Source organism: Colias philodice, chromosome 8, assembly GCF_061535455.1.
Source record: "Colias philodice isolate Cphi_HAF_F1 chromosome 8, ilColPhil1 Martin Lab GWU primary, whole genome shotgun sequence".
NCBI classification, from domain to species: Eukaryota; Metazoa; Arthropoda; class Insecta; order Lepidoptera; family Pieridae; genus Colias; species Colias philodice.
The window spans coordinates 7,456,723-7,473,411 of record NC_143093.1 but is presented as its reverse complement, the minus strand read 5'-3'; the positions used below and the strand labels follow the sequence as shown (position 1 = coordinate 7,473,411).

The following is a 16,689-nucleotide window of genomic DNA, read 5'->3' as shown; positions in this document are numbered from 1 at the left end:
AGTGATGTCTCTTTATGAGTGCTAGTATCGATAAAACTTCATATCGATATCGATAAAATTATCGATGCTGGGTAACAGCACTACTAATTCTCATCCATATTCAAATTAAGGGAAATTAAAAATAAAACACCAACAATGCAGATCAATAAGTTTATTATAATATTAATTATTTAATAACATTTTTGTATAATATTAAAACACACTATTATCAGCAAAAATCTTGCAAAAATTGATAATTCCATTTGAATTTTACTGAATATCTTTATTTAGGCATGTAGGACTTAATTCGGCTTAAATATTATACAACTAGATTCACATTTTATACTTTTCCTTGAAATATTTTGCGGGATTTCTATTAAATCTCGTTCTAAATTTCGATACCAATATATCGTTGCCGTTCGGATCGCCATATTGGAATTGTATATGAAGAAGCCGTTGTTTTCTTTGGACATAATAATATCTCCTCTCCAATTGATTCTACAGCCAGAACATGACGTATTCTCATAAATTGTTTTGTAATTATTATGTTTTATCTTCCATATAGAACAGTCATTGGGTACATATTGCAAATATTTAGTCACAAATCACAATTATCTACACACAAAGATTTTAACATTGTTTACACAATATAACACTTTTTCTTCTTTTTACACTTTTGGCAGAAATATTACAAATTAAATAGTTCAGTGTACTGTACATTAACTGAGTAAATAACAAAATCTACGATATACGAAGAACAAATTTTGTTTAACAACCATCAAAACAATAAAATAAAACGCCATTTTGAATTCAAATTTCAAACAACAAATCAACATCAAGACGTTGTCTATGCTTAAGTCCTTACCATTGACAAGAAATCGAAGAAAGAAAGAAATAATTTATAATTGTACTAGCTAAAAATTAAAATGTACAAAAATAAGGTTTAAAAAAAAAGAATAAATAATAATAAATAAGTAAAACTAAAATATTAAATCTTTTATTATATGATTACATCGGAGAGGCCAACATTAGAAATATTTTTATTTTTTCTAAAAGTTGGCAGGCCAGACTTGACCTTAGGTCTTGGAAAAGTACAAAATAATTTGAACTCTATGTCAATTGAATGAAGTTTAAAATTGCTTGAAAATGTAAGCCTAACCAAAACGATGTTCTAAGTGTCGACCCACTGGTTTGAACAAAACTTCAAAACAATGCTGCCATGTAGCAAAATGCTAACAGATAATAAATAAATTTAGTTCTGTGTAAATTTAGTAGATTCAAAATTAAGTTAATTATGTCAACTGTAGCTTGGCTTTACCAAGGCTGTAGCTGTACCCGAAGCACAACATAATAAATAGTAGCTCCTTAGAGTATAGATATCTATAGAGCGCGAACAACCAAGTGGGAACAGTAGGCACAGGTGGGAACAACACGACGTTCCCGCCGCGCGCCCTCGTAGTCGTGGTTGAGTGCTGACGAAGTGCGTTGCTCCGGAATTTTATTCATATTTACGAATTAACATGCTGAAATATGCAGTGCTATCTTGCAAAAACGATACTAGAAAAATCACAAAATTGAAATCCAGTATCACATTTCATCGGTAAGTCGATTATTATAATTATTTTTATGAAAATAAATCTAGCATCGCGGGGGTGAAGGGAAAGTGGGAGGGGACCCGCGCAGGCTCGCTCGCGCAACTCACGTGATCGTAGTGATGTGACTTGACCAACGCTGTACTCGATAGTTTACTAGAAGAACTATATTTTAACTTATTATTTATTTTACTTTAAAACTAAAACTCTTCTAGAAATGTATTATAAATAATTTTGTGGTGTGTTTGGCATGATACAATTTGTAATATTATGAATGCGAATGTATTATAGTGTAAATGAAAAGTATGTAATGTTACAATATATGGACCGCTAAATTGATTTTGAAGATTTTGGTAGGTATAGAATGGATAAAATTAAATAAAAAATTATTAATATTATTTATTAGTTATTTCATTTTAAATTATTAATTATTTCTCATTTTAAAACATTATTATTATTGTTCTATTTATTATTGAAAAAATAGCACTAAACCCGATCTTTTATTTTATTAATTTTAATATTTAAGAAGTGCATACGTTTTTCTGATATTCCAATTAAACATATTTTTTTAAAGTACTTATAATTAATACAAAAAAATATTCAAATGGAATAAACACACTTTATTCACTTGGTAAACAAATTTAAAATTACATATTTATACTTTATTCATACATTTCTCCTTTAATAACATATTGAACATAAAATTTACATATGATACATATTTATTTACATAACTTATCGATAGCTCATCACGCAATTGATATCTATCCATCCCTATTTGTCACACATACATCTATATAGGGTAACGGCACCAGTGGTCAGCCAGGCACCAGTGATCAGCCTATTGCGTTGTTTATTGGCCATAAATATCGCTGTAATCAAAATAACCAAATCAAGCGCACTTAAATAGAAGCTCTGTTTCGTTATTGGTTCATGCATCACGCGAAAGGAGCAGCAGGGGGTCAGGGGAGAGAAGTAAACACGTTCGTACAGGTGCTGTCCGCCGACAAGAGCAGAAGTGTCATTTCTGCAATATTTTTTGTTTCACGTGGTGCTCTTTTGAAAGGTGAGAAATAACATATTTTAGTATGAAATGTGATTGTGTTTTATAGATAATAAATTTATAGATTACTTATAGCATTTAATTTTATGAAATTTGATAAAAAATATTGTTTTTTTACTTAAAAATTTGAGGGGCTGACCATTGGATACTGATTTTTTATGAAAGATCCAATGGACAGCCCCTGGGGCTGATTACTGGGATTATTCCTAATTGTTAGAAAACCCAGTGGTCAGCCGCATTTCAAAATAATTTTTTCAAGCGGCTGACCACTGGGTCTCAATCTGTGGTCTCAATGATCCAGTATTCAGCCACGATGTTATTGAAATAATATTTTAAGTATAAATGCGAATGTTTGTGTTTAAATCTATAAGTAATACTTCATGTTAGTTAAGTTTTACCTGAAATAATGGTATTCTGTGTATTATTGTTTATATCCAAAAGTTATTATTGTTCCCTTTTTTTCTAGCTAAAAATGCCGCCAAGACAACAGTATCCTCCAGAGAAATCCTCCGAAAGAGATCCTCCTGTGGTTGATTATAATTATATATATTGTGGATTATAGATACATCAATAATATTATAAACTAATATCGCTGATTTCTTTAAAAAGAATTATTGCTGTTTTTATGATAAATAATAAGAAGTTCCTAGAAAATAAGAAGACACAAAGAGATTGTAATAGTATGTTTAAAATAATATTTGTATTATGTGCGATATACATTTTTTTGTGCTAAGTGAATCGTTGCTATAAAAATGTGATTAATAAAGTCGATTTTGATATAACATTGTTTATTTTGATCTCATAATTAGTTATACTTACTAAAGGCTGAACACTGGGTTCAACAAGGCTGTTTATTGGTTTTTAGAGGCTGTTCACTGGGACACTGGGCCATTTTTTGTTTAAAATTAATTATATATTTTACTAAGAAAATTATTGTTTTTGATTAACGCTGATTCGAAACTACAATAAACAATAAATCCATACATGTTGTACGTTTTTTTATTTGACGATTGTTGTAGAAATGGCAATTGTCAAAACTTCAAAAAGCTGTTATGAGGCTGACCACTGGTGCCGTTACCCTAGTATCTATAGCTCATCTGCCTACGATGTGCACAAAGCAATTTGTGCAATACACGCGCTCTATACTATATCTATACTCTAAGAGTAGCTCATAGGCTCATAGCTGCCCGAAGGAAGGGTTAATTAGCCAAAATGTTAAACAAGAATTTAATTATATTCCTAAACTTATTCCAAATTTTGAAAACTAAACGACACTACCACAGACACTACTGAGGATTTAAAATATTTAAATCTGTTTATGAGAATGAGAATGGGTTAAGATAAGTTCCTAATTTTGTTCAGAATTTTGCTCTTGAGTAGGAAGTAGGGGTGGGATGCAGGGTAAGTACGAGTAATAGTAGTAGGTACTATAATTTGTTACAAATTATAAAATATGAAATAATACAATAACAAGTAATAAAAAAGGTGTTTTTTATTTATCTTCAAGAACTTGGTTGTGATTAATTCCATACATCAGTTTGTTATTCTTTATATACGCCCAAGCCATTCTTCTGGAACTAAAATGTATACCAATGTCCCCTACTTTCGAAAGCGTAATTGCACCTGCAGTGTTATTTAACCGACTGGTCATACCTTAAAACAAAAAAATAAATATCTATGTAAATAAAATCCATTATTCAAGAAATAGTAGAATACCAATATTGTACATAGCTACATGATACCTACCCTCGACAGCTGTTTTTGTAGCTGTAGTAGCGTCCATTCCAGATTCCATTAGTTTAATGATACTGTGAGCTAAACAATATTTCAATATGGATTCACCATGACCTGAAAAAAATACGTGTAACTAGGTGAATTTTAATTATCTGTCCACAAAAACTTCATTAGGTATGTTAATGTGATAATCTAGTGTACTATTCAAATATAATACATATATTAAGCTTAGAGCATTAAACCAACATTAAGGTTTTTCTTTTATTTCCTAGTCTAGCAGCAGTAGAAGTCCAAAGAATTTTAAAAGTTAAAAGTTCTAGCGCGGCCAGCCCTATTTAAATGCTGGGCTCTTTTTATTTATAGAAGATTAATTAATTTAATTCTACCCTCCATTTCAAACTCAAACTACAAATACGTTGTTAATTTAATTGTTCTGTTCAAGAGAACAATTAAAACAGATTTGCGCCATTTATACGTAATTTTAGGCATATGTTACGTCGAGAACGGAGAGAAGTAAGTTTTAACGTATGGTATCAATATGGTACACAAATCCTCGAAGGACCAAATTTTTACGAAACGCACCAGTAGTTGACACTCCGCCAATATTGTTGTCTGCATAGGTGCCGCTGCCGATTTGTGGTGTGTCACCAATACGGCCGACAGCTTTCCCACTCATGCCACCTGTACTAGTGGCTACAGCTATGTTGCCATCAGCGTCTATGGCCACTGCTCCGACTGTGCCTACACCTCCCTATAGTGATAAAAAGTAATCGATACTACATATTTAATTTAATATGAGCTTGCTAGCTAGCTACTATCTACATCCCGCGGCTTTACTTGTGTGGTATACAGTGTGGAAATTTTCGATGGGCCCTAGAAGGAAAGTTCTTTGAATACTGAAGATAGTTAATTTTTCTGAAAGGAAACATTGAAAGGAAAAATTTCCACACTGTATAGTTATATGTATAACCATGGACCAATATTATTGGTCCATGGTTATACAGAAAGTAAATACCTATGCTGTAAACCTAAAATGGGAAATGGTTTTTAAATCAATTGATTTAATAAATTTTTAAAGCAATAATTATCTTTGGCCAGTTTCTTTAGTATGACTTTGATGGATGCATGTTTTTTAATTGAAGCCTAATCTGCACAAAATAAAGTATCCTGATGATTTTAATGCCATATATAATCAATAATAAAGTTTATATTTAGTATTATTTATCCAATTAATAACATACCTACTTACCTCCTTTATGCCAATTTCAGTTCTACCAAATTCACCATGTTTTTTAAATTCTTCTAGTGCATGCTTTGCATTTTCACTGATTAATGATTCAGGAGGCACAGGTGTAAAACCCTACGTACAAAATAAACTTTTTTAATACCTATAATAAATTAAAGATTGTATAAAATTAAACATGTACTCTAAAAACTTACCTTACTCAAGGCAAATAGCTTAGCCCCCTCTCCACCAATTAATGAATGTGGTGAATCAGTCAGAACTTTATGAGCAATGCTGATGGGATGTTCGAAATCTTTCACTAGTGTTACAGCACCAACATCCAAGTTCTTACCACACATAATACTGGCTTCCATTTCGACTTCTCCCCGTAAATTTAAGACTGATCCATATCCTGGTTAAGATAAAATTACTATGAAATCCAACATGAAATATTATTAAATAAATAAAATTCATTTATTACAGGTCACATAGCCCATAATCCATATAAGTAGTACAATATACTTTTCACACAAAAATTTGGCATTATAATATAATCACAATAATATTTTATATTATGTAGGTACCAGCATTGAAATATTCATCCTTTTCCATAGAAACAACAGCTGCTTCAACTGCATCGAGAGCAGATCCACCTTCTTGCAGTATTTTTTTGCCAGCGATTACAGCGGTTCTTACTCCATCTAATTTTCCTTGAACACGACTTTCTGGTATGTCACCAGCTCCACCATGAACTATTATAACTGGATCCATATTCCTAATAATAAAAATAATATATTATAATATTTTTGATGAGAATTTATTAATAATAGTACAATTGATATTACATTAATTAATAAAGACATACCCGCAATGTTTAATTGAGTTACAAGTTACAAGTCTCACTCACAGAGCAAGTAATATCTCACTGAATGGCATTAAATGTAATGGAAATGATGAAAATAAATAATATCAATCCTTATCATAATGTTAATATTTATTGACTGTACTGTACTGCACTCTTATCAGACAATACTTTTAATAAAACCTCATAGATATAACTATAGATTATTATTCATATTTTTATTAGTCTATTTTATTACATATTTTTATAATTATTGGAAATTTTATATTTTCATTTGGTAGGTAATCACTAATCAGTTGCTGTTGTAGGTTGAAAGTTTTTTTAGGTATAACATTTTTTTTTTGTGTGTGGTGTCTCTCAATGTTAGCCAGAAGGGCTTCTATATTTTAACGCGGACGCGGAGGTGAACTGAAGGTTCACCCTGGTAGCGACATGCACAAGGGCGTCCCCCCTTGACGGGGACCACGAACCTCGGCTTGAGCTGTCGCTTGAGTGGAGGAGGCCAGAAGGGCCCTAATCGGACGGGTTAGGTATAGCAATGGTATACAGTTTATTACATAATTATACTTTTATTTTATAATAGCTGAGCCCCGCGGTTTTACCCGCAGTACTCCGCTCCTGTTGGTCTAACGTGATGATATATAGCCTATAACCTTCCTTGATAAATGGGCTATCTAACAATGAAATAATTTTTCAAATCAGGCCAGTAGTTCCTGAGATTAACGCGTTCAAACAAACAAACTCTTCAGCTTTATAATATTAGTATAGATTTTTCTTTAAATTAATTTCGGGGTGTTAGTATTATAGTTACAATTAATATATCTTATCTTACGCGTCTGAAAATCTTATTAATCCTATGCTTATTCCCGTAAATATGTTTAGAAGACAAACAATCATAGCGACAATAACTGACAATAACAATGAAAACAAAAACAATAACATCAATCACGTCACGACCTGACAGATAGAGACATGACAGATGATGACAGAGACCGTTGACTTGCCATTTACAGAGTCTGTGTTTCAACCACAGGTTTCAACGTTTGTAATAATTAAACCAAGAAGCTTATATCTTATACACTGGAGATTTCGGTATGAACATTTGACGTGTAACAAGAAAATTGTTGTGTTCTATCACTTTCACACCTAACTTGGTATTGCCACTGGTACGAAGTTTTCCCAAGGCTACTATGTATGCTGTAATATTCTGTGCAAAAGGTTAGTTTTTGTACATGAGTTTGTTGATAAATTGCCAACAACGTCATTCAGAAGCATTGTTGGATGAGACAATTATTATTTATGCTAAATAAAATAAGTATCTGAACCAATTATTAATAAGCGATATTCCCTGATTATGGGTAGTTACCATAATAAAATTGTAGCAACTCTCACTTTGACAATATGACATAAGTGTCAAAAAAATTGCGTCGCTTCGAATATTTAAGTTAATATTGTTGCGTATTTAATAAATATTTTCCGAATATTAATAATGTATTGCATTATGAAAAATTGCAGAAGTTTTTGGACACCAAATTCTGGCCTATAATTTCACAGGCAAGTGTATATTTACGTTATTTACAATATTCCTCAATACTCATGCATTTACCTGTTTAGAATCATTTTAATGGCAAAAATCGTCAAATTTATCATCATTTTACTAAGCAATCATGTTAAATAAGTTCTTTTCCTAATACTTTCATCATAATTCAACAAGTTTTCAACAAACAAATTTAACAAGTAAGGTAACCATGATGATGGGTTTTTACGGATAGCGACGATAATATATTGCTAAACAATATTATGATGAACATTTAGAACACCATTTTAAAAAATTTTATACTAGTAATGAAACAACACACGACATCGGTATTGCACTCACATATTGTGGTTTGTTCTTTTTTACATTGAAATTTATACTTTTTAACCTAATATTTTTTTGTTTTACGTATTTCAGCTTTCCAAAAATGAAATAAAAAGAAATAAATGGCTGTCCATAGTGCCTATCAAGGGTAAAATTTATCAACATGCCAGAATATGCAGTTTGCATTTTAAGCCTGAGGATTACGGTCCAGAAAAAAAATACCTTTTGAAAAGTGCTATACCTTTTTATTTACCACATTCTTGTTACTGCGTCTCAACTGATAAAGTAATTTTAATTATATTATAATTAACCACCATGAAACCATTAGTAACCGTAAGTACAGCTCCTGAAAGACATACGAATTTCTGAGAACTGTAATATCGTTACCACACATCAACACTAGCGATGCAACCCTTTGGAATATTGAAAAGTTTTAGACTGAAGCTTGAGTAACCAAAACGATGTTTTAATGTATGTAGCACTCATTTTAATTAAAAAATCGTAGTATGAGATCAAAAGTTATCAAGCGTTATTTAAAACTATCATTTTCTACCAATTAAAATGGTATGTACCTATAAAGATGATAATTATTCATGTAAGTTGACCAGTAATATTATAATATAAATACTGTTAAAAATATATGTCGTTATTATTTATAGACCATGATTTTTAGTTTTTTTTATTTCGAAAAATCCTGAATATACAAACCAGTGTGGTCACCCACAGAAAGAGACAAAAAACAACACTGACGTCATTCAAGGTTATATTTTCTTGTGACAAGTTAATGGTCATAGTGCAATCTCCAGTGTATAAGATATATCATATAAGCTTCTTGAATTAAACCCACGACCAAAAAACCGGATCAAGTAAAAATTTAAAAGTAGTACACTAATCGAAAGATTAAGATCAAGTGAATCAATTCAATAAGTAGCATCAAATATCAATACAGTGACCAAAATGACCCGTATTCTTATTGCTATTATTTTTTTTAAGTCAATCAGATGTTTTTGACATTGACATATGTAAATAACTTGAAATTTCAGAAGTTTCAGGCTTCAGTTTTATGTCTACCTTTTTAAGCTACCCCAATTTGAGTTTATTCTCTTTTTAATAATTTTACAGGAAGTGGTGTAATTACAAAGATATTTTTCTTAATCTCATAAATGTGTACAGATAATTAACTGAATGTTTCGTTGAAATGTGAAAATGTCTCTTCGTTTCAAACTTACTGAATTACAGCCTTTTAATTGGATATATAATTTATCGCCTTGTTTCCCTGTTTCGGCTTCAAAAATAAATATAATTACCGATCCAAAACAGTTTTATAACACTTTGTATGAGCGTTTTCGGAGTGCAAAACGTCGAATTTCTGTTGCTAGTCTGTACATAGGTACTGGCGAGCTTGAAAAGGAATTACTAGGAATTACAGTGGATAATGTTAAAATTAATCGTAATTTAACATTCAATGTACTTCTTGACTATCAAAGAGGAACACGCGGTGAGATCAACTCTCGAAGTTTATTCAAACAATTTACGAATGGTTTGTCCAATAGATGTAATTTAGCTATGTACCAGACATCTCGGTTACAAGGTTCGTGGTCGAAAGCACTTCCTTCTAGATACAATGAAATAGTTGGATTACAACATATGAAATTATATATATCAGATAACTCAGTTATATTAAGTGGAGCAAATTGTTCTAATGACTATTTTAAAGAGAGACAAGACAGGTATATTGAAATTGAAGATGAAGACCTGGCAAATTTTTATTGTGACATAATAGGTAGGAAAGCAGTAAGTTTTAAATTTATAAATTAACTATTATGAATGAACACATTAATCTTTATTCTTCTTATATATATCTTATTATTTACCTTCTTTAGCTTTTAAAAGCTCACTATTACAAATCTAATAATTTGTCTAAAATTTAAATGTTCGCTTTTCAGATGAGGTGACTAAATTTAGCAAGCAAGAAAAAGAAAACAACAGTGTTGAGAACATTAAAAAAGATGTGATGATAAAAACCCTCAACAATAATATTAATAAATTAATAAAAAAATGGAAGGAGCAGCAGGATACTAAATTAACTTCGCCCCAGGAAAGTAAGTTTGCTCACATTACTCATAAACATGTAGAGTTGATGTAGTAGAAGTTTTGTAATAACTGCCCTAATTTAATACCTGTGAAGAAAGAGCAGGTTTCAAAAGAATAATTATCATCATAATTTACATTTAATTATCCTCTGGACATAGATTCACTGAATCTTACTTAATGTGCTCAAAATTGAAAGTAATAAAATGTGTAAATAGCATTTACTCAAAATAATAAAGATAATAATTTGAGTCAAATTCGTGTTTATTAATACATTGTTTATCACATAAGAGTTTTTCTTGCTTTCTAGTAAATTGAATATTAAGGACTGATTTTTCAAGCCTTGGTTAAAACTTATTCATCAAATAACGTATTAGACTACCATTTCAAAAATGTATTCTAATTGTCCATATTTGACAGTTTACAGGTGACATTTTAAAATGTTTGTGTAATACTTTATTGAACGGATTAATTTTAACCAAGGATTGAAAAATCGGCGCTAAATTAAGAAAATAAATATTGCTACTAATCTTAGATCATTAAGTAATGGATAACACTCGCAGGCGTTTCCCCTTTTGCCGAGGTATAAGATTATTCGAATCGAAAAATCTTATGCTTTCATAAAAACTAATTGCGTAATCGATTACAAACACTCTGCGTATTCGTAAAACATCGAAAGGACGTCTGCGAGTGCTCCGCTAAAAATGCCGTTTTGCACTGTCAAGTCTTGCAGAAGCAATTCAAACATGTCGAATATTAAAAAAGATAGAATAACCTTTAATTTGTGTATATTTTTTTAACGTACATTTCTAATTAAATGCAATTTCTAATAATCGTCGATGTATCGTTTAGCGATATGATCAAGACAAATAATCGAGTCATGTTTAGAGAGAGAGAGAGACGAGACTATCATGGAAAGAAAATATACAAATTTAATCTTTATGAACTAAGAGATAAAGTTGAATTTAAAACGCGATAATGAACCGCATTCCTTACGAGACTATCTTTTATAGAAATACAAATTTAATCTTTATGATATAAGTTATAAAGTTGAATTTAGAACGCGATATTGAACCGCACTCCCCACGAGACAACTTGGAATGAAATACAAATTTAATCTTTATGAACTTAGGGATAGAGTTGAATTTAAAAACTCGTCGCTTAAAAGGTCGTAAATTTTTACGACTTTCGTGACACAAATTATTTTTGTGAATGTGTGATTGTGTTTCAATAGTGTGAGTTACCCTCCCTGCACCAAAATCAGCAGAAAGTTTAGTTAGAACATTTGCCAGCGTACTCCATCCATTACTTAATGATCTAAGCTACTAATACATAATTTATGAAAAGAATAATGGTTTTCTGTATGCGCCATATTTAAGTATAGTCTGAAACAGCGCATAATTTCTTTTGGTGCAATAAACTATGCAGTGTGTACATTTCCTAAATATAAATACATAATAGTGCCTATAGTTCTATCATACATTTTTTATAGTCAGAAACCAGTCAGATACATGGATTTTTCCATTGATTCAAATGGGTGAATTCAATATAAACCAGGATGAGGAAGCTACTTGTAACATAATGGAAGCAGTCCCAGAGGGTTCCCATTTAAGATTAGCAACAGGATATTTTAATTTAACAGAAAAATATGCAAAAACATTACTTAAAGATTGTAAAGCTAATATTAGCTTGTTGATGGCTCATCCAAATGTAAGTATTGTTTTACTTAGTTTATATGTATACTTTTTTTATATAATTTTAAATATTTACAAATAATAAGTATTCATTTTATTTAGTTGTATTCCTTTGCATAGTTATGCAAAGAACAATTTTTGTTAAGATACTAAAATAATATTGTAAATTATATTGTAACTGAATGTGTGTTGACCTGTCTCTGATACATAAATGTTTTAGAAAAAAGTGTAACATTTAAAACTTCAATTTATTTCTAATAAATTGTTTTATATTAAGGCTAATGGTTTCATGGGAGCAGCAGGTCCTGCAGGAGGCATACCTCACGCATATTCTTTAATAGCTAAAGAGTAAGTTAATTTTTATTAAATGGTCATACACAGTTTATATATTGATGTTGTTCATCATCTAAGGTTGGGTCGCCTAAGATCGGATGCATGGAATAACTCGCAAACTAGGCAATATTCTCTACTGCTGGCAACACTACTAGATCCGCCATTTTGTTCTGCCCCTCTCTTCAATCTGCGGCCGGCCAGCGACCAGACGGGACGTGTACACAGGTGATTCAGCAGAAAAGGTGTATTTTGTGGCGAAAATCGTCGATCCGATCTTACCTACAAAATTTTGATGGCTCATTGTGGAGAGTACTTTCATTGAAATAATGTAATTAATTATTTTGGGGCAGAATTAGCGAATCCTCTTTCCATCTGTATACTTTGATTACGCCTAGGACGTTCACAATCCAAGATCCGATCTTCCCTCCCAATGCCGAAGATCGGACCGAAGCTTAGCTCTTGACTGCGCCTTATGCAATAATGCGCAATAATTATTAACTTTTAATATATTTAACTATCCAATGACGCTATGACTATCAGACCTTAGGTACATTTTCATTATTTAGTCCTAGAACACGGAGGATAAAAGTTTGAGAAACTTAATTAGGATGAGGAGGGAAGACCGGACTAAAAAAACGCAATAAAAAAAAAACTTCTTTGTCAAATTTTTTGAGGAATTTCCTGACTCAATCATTGATGCTCAATGTATGGACGTAAGTCCGGATGTTTTCCTAATGTGAACATTATTATTAACGCATAGAAGTGAAGATACTACATAGTCCGATCTTCGGCCGAACTGTTATTTTCTTCACTATGGTAAGTCGAAAAAATTTGGAAAATCCAAAAGTGCACGCCTCATAATTTTTTTTAATAAATATTTATTAATTATTATTTTTGTTTATTTAATAACAATTAAACCACAACGAATCAGACCCTGAAAAATGAAAGGGTTCTATTCCTGAGCATACTCAAGCGTAAGAGAAAAAAAAGACTCGATTAGTAAAGTATTTCGGTCGCTATCGTGTTAACAAGAAAAAGGATCCGCACATACAGACACACGGACGTCCAAGACAGAACTTTTTTAAACTGTTTTTTAACTAGGTATTATCTTACAAGTTCAATGTATGATACATAAAGACATTTTAAGTTTGAAAAATCAGATGTTTTGCGCGAAGTGACAGTAGTACCCACCTCAACGCTTCGCTTATGAGGCGTGCAAAAGTCTGCTTTTTAGGCTCTTAATTTGCTTAGATAGATAGCATCTACGCAAACCAAAAAATTAGGGGTTAAACAATATTTTTTTGTCATCAATTTACAGTTGACCGCAACAGAAAAACGACATCGAATCATGAGAAATAAAAAAAAATACAGTACGTATAAAATTTTCGGCAAATGCGTCCGATCTTAGGCGACCCAACCTTATTATTGATATGTTTGATCATCTATTTGATATCTATGTGTAAGTAATTTAATATTTAAGTGAAAATTGTGTATTGTTACATTACATTTTTTAATTTGATCAGATTTTGGCAGCAAGTGACAGAATACAACCAAATAAGCAGAGTTCAAATGTTGGAATATGAAAGGCCTGGATGGACATTTCATGCGAAAGGTTTATGGTATGTTTTATAATTAACTAGCGGTCCGCCCCGGCTTCGCCCGTGGTACATGTTTACGTTTTCTCTACATAAGAACCATCCTCGTACTTCAAGGAATATAATAAAAAAAGAATTATCGAAATCGGTTCAGCCGTTCTCGAGTTATGCGCTTACCAACACATTTTGCGATTCATTTTTATATATAAGATATAAGATAAGAAGAAGATATTTGAAGTAAAAGTAGGCAGTGACCTTAGGCAGTGACTTACAAAAAAAGAGCGTGTGTGCGGAGCGCACGTGTCGGAAGTGAAACTTCTATGTCGTGATTCAAAGATACCAAAAATCCTCGCCTTGCTCCATGACGTGACGGTATTGCCATGACGCGACCTTTAAATTTTACTCTTAACGCGCCTAAAGAAGTTACGCTTTAAAACTGTCCATTTTAATTGTAGTTAATTTATAATTGTTAATAGCTCAAGTTTTGTGAAATGTCTGATGTTACTTTTTCAATAGACAAAACAGCTTGTGATTCAGGCTGATTGCCTGATTGAAAAAGGTAATTTATTGTTGTTTTCTTGAAATAGTATTTTGTTCTGTTTTGAATATTGCCGTTTAGCTAAACGGCAATATTCTTAATAGCTGTTAAAATTAAACACTTATTAAGAGGTTGATTTTTTTTTGTACTTACTATTTAACTAAAAGCTACTTTACTGATGTTAAGACTTCCATTATTATGAAAGCTACCTACATCTATAAAATTACATACATTATATTTTATTTTGTTTTATATAGACCCTATTCAGATAGTATACTTATAAAATATATTCTAGGTACTATCCTCCCGGCAGTGGAGTGCCATGGCTAACAGTGATAGGTTCAGCAAATCTCGGTGAAAGGTCTGTGAGACGCGATCTTGAAGCTCAAGCGGCGATATTTACGTCGTCTGCTGATTTGCAAGTGAGTTATTGATCATGTTAATTAATTATTGATATTCTTATATGCAACGAGATTCACAATAATGCTCGAAAAGTGTCCGAACCAAAACTCTACCTATGCTGGAATTTGGCAGAGTTTCCTAATAAGCTATAGAATAGACTTTAAAAATTAAAGCGAAGTAAAAAGGTTTTGATTTCAATTAATTTTTATATCAAGCAGATATTTATCCTTTGAGTAGACGAATGGTAGGCAAGCATAAAGTCTAAAATAAAATTTTGTAAATAAAAAATAAAGGTATAATTTTTTTAAATAACCATGTCACTTACGAAATGAGATTATTTTTCGAAATAGGGTCCTATTTTAATGATTTGCTAACGTAATAAATATGTAGACACCTCTATATTTTCCTGTTTTCCTTCCTTTAAATCCTATATAAACGTATTTAATATACATACTTAAAATGTCCAGTTTAATATAAACACGGTTAAAAAATAGCATATATGTTTTTGGATAAAGATGTAGCTAATAATGCAAAAATCATTTTCAAAATCACTTCAGTAGATACGAGATTACAACCTCACTAACTCTTTTGTTTTTTTTATTTTAGTAAATAAGTATAAAGTATAATTATTTCTTCTTCTTTTCAGGCAAGGCTGCACAATGAATGTTGCAAATTGCATCAATATGCTTCAGAATGCACTAGCGACTTACAAGAGCGACAAGCCCCGTTGTGGGTCCGGGCTACTGTAGGACTCTTTAGAACTTACTTTTAGTAAAATTAGGACAAAATTTTAATAATTTGATACTATTAGCGCAATACTTTGAAATATTAAAGTTTATTTAGGAAAAAATAACTAAGCAAATTATAATGACAAAAATTTTACAGACTCGTTCCAAAATATAAAGTGTATACATATTTAGCATCACATTTACCGAATTTAATTTTTTTGAGTCTGCTATATGAAACAAATACGATTAAGTATTTAGTTAAAAATTAATTGTAATGCTGATACTTGATAGTACAAAATGAGATACGCTTGTTGTGAAATAGTGTCTTTGAGTCACAATTTTGAGGGTAGATTGTAGAAAATAACAAATTGCTTCCTGTTACAGTATTAGGGCGCGTTCCCACCGTGTCGTGACGACAGATAATCGTGTAGTTTTAAGTGTCGTGGCTTATATGTTTAAATGGAGGTGTTCACATTTAGAACGACACAATTTACTGTCGTCTACGACAGTTTTTGCAGTGACGACACTTTGTCGTGACAGTGGGAACGGCAAGCACGACAGTCGTAAAACGATAAAAAATCGTGGACGGCAACTCTATGACGTCCATTGAACTCAGGAGAGTAAACGCACTAGTAATCACCAAGCGAACGCAGAGGCGACTAGATTTGTAGCTTGCTGATGATGTGTAAACGACAAAGCGACTGCCAGGAAACGATAAAATGTCGTCGCGATCCAATGGGAACAGCTAGATACGACATTCGCTAAACGATAAAAAATGTTGACGACAAACAATTGTTATAATGGGAACAGGTAGAGACGACAGTCGTCGAACGATAAATTAGTCGTTACGACATAGTGGGAACGCGCCCTTATAGTTTTGACTTGTGTTCAAATGGATTACACTCTTTAGTCGACGAATAATGCAATTTTTAGTAATTATTTCTGCGTATAACGTGCGTAAGTTATTTCTTATATTTTTTTTACAACGAAAA

General features: G+C 31.7%; 2 protein-coding genes across 7 annotated transcripts; one reads left to right on the top strand and one right to left on the bottom strand.

Moving 5' to 3' along the window:
• Positions 1-4,108: 4,108 nt before the first annotated feature.
• On the bottom strand, positions 4,109-7,437 carry LOC149486638 (putative isoaspartyl peptidase/L-asparaginase GA20639). 6 transcript variants are annotated; one of them, XM_089698234.1, is made up of 8 exons: positions 7,288-7,413; positions 6,459-6,638; positions 6,178-6,368; positions 5,809-6,005; positions 5,618-5,728; positions 4,951-5,119; positions 4,381-4,482; positions 4,109-4,287 (listed from the first exon to the last, which is right to left on the bottom strand). In XM_089698234.1, the coding sequence occupies exons 3-8, from the start codon at positions 6,362-6,364 to the stop codon at positions 4,127-4,129; spliced, it is 927 nt and encodes a 308-aa protein (XP_089554360.1). In that variant the 5' UTR covers positions 6,365-6,368; positions 6,459-6,638; positions 7,288-7,413; the 3' UTR covers positions 4,109-4,126. The 6 variants fall into 6 exon arrangements, with proteins under 6 accessions (XP_089554360.1, XP_089554363.1, XP_089554364.1 ...); XM_089698237.1 differs by having other exon boundaries at positions 6,459-6,651; positions 7,288-7,410; XM_089698238.1 differs by having other exon boundaries at positions 6,459-6,518; positions 7,288-7,410.
• A 2,079-nt stretch (positions 7,438-9,516) lies between these two features.
• PGS1 (Phosphatidylglycerophosphate synthase 1) lies at positions 9,517-16,570 on the top strand. Its single transcript, XM_089698241.1, has 7 exons — positions 9,517-10,099; positions 10,263-10,418; positions 11,900-12,117; positions 12,379-12,449; positions 13,958-14,053; positions 14,863-14,989; positions 15,616-16,570. Exons 1-7 carry the CDS (start codon positions 9,523-9,525, stop codon positions 15,739-15,741), a joined length of 1,371 nt encoding a protein of 456 aa, XP_089554367.1. The 5' UTR covers positions 9,517-9,522; the 3' UTR covers positions 15,742-16,570.
• The last annotated feature ends 119 nt before the right edge of the window (positions 16,571-16,689 follow it).

Excerpts from the sequence above, each read along its gene's own strand:
- PGS1 (XM_089698241.1), top strand. The coding sequence starts at position 9,523 with ATGTCTCTTCGTTTCAAACTTACTGAATTACAGCCTTTTAATTGGATA. Across the intron at positions 12,450-13,957 it reads TATTCTTTAATAGCTAAAGA|ATTTTGGCAGCAAGTGACAG; the intron begins GTAAGTTAATTT and ends TAATTTGATCAG. Across the intron at positions 14,054-14,862 it reads TTTCATGCGAAAGGTTTATG|GTACTATCCTCCCGGCAGTG; the intron begins GTATGTTTTATA and ends AATATATTCTAG.
- LOC149486638 (XM_089698233.1), bottom strand. The coding sequence starts at position 7,397 with ATGTTATTGTTTTTGTTTTCATTGTTATTGTCAGTTATTGTCGCTATG. Across the intron at positions 6,006-6,177 it reads GGATGAATATTTCAATGCTG|GATATGGATCAGTCTTAAAT; the intron begins GTACCTACATAA and ends TATCTTAACCAG. Across the intron at positions 5,120-5,617 it reads CTGAAATTGGCATAAAGGAG|GGAGGTGTAGGCACAGTCGG; the intron begins GTAAGTAGGTAT and ends TTATCACTATAG.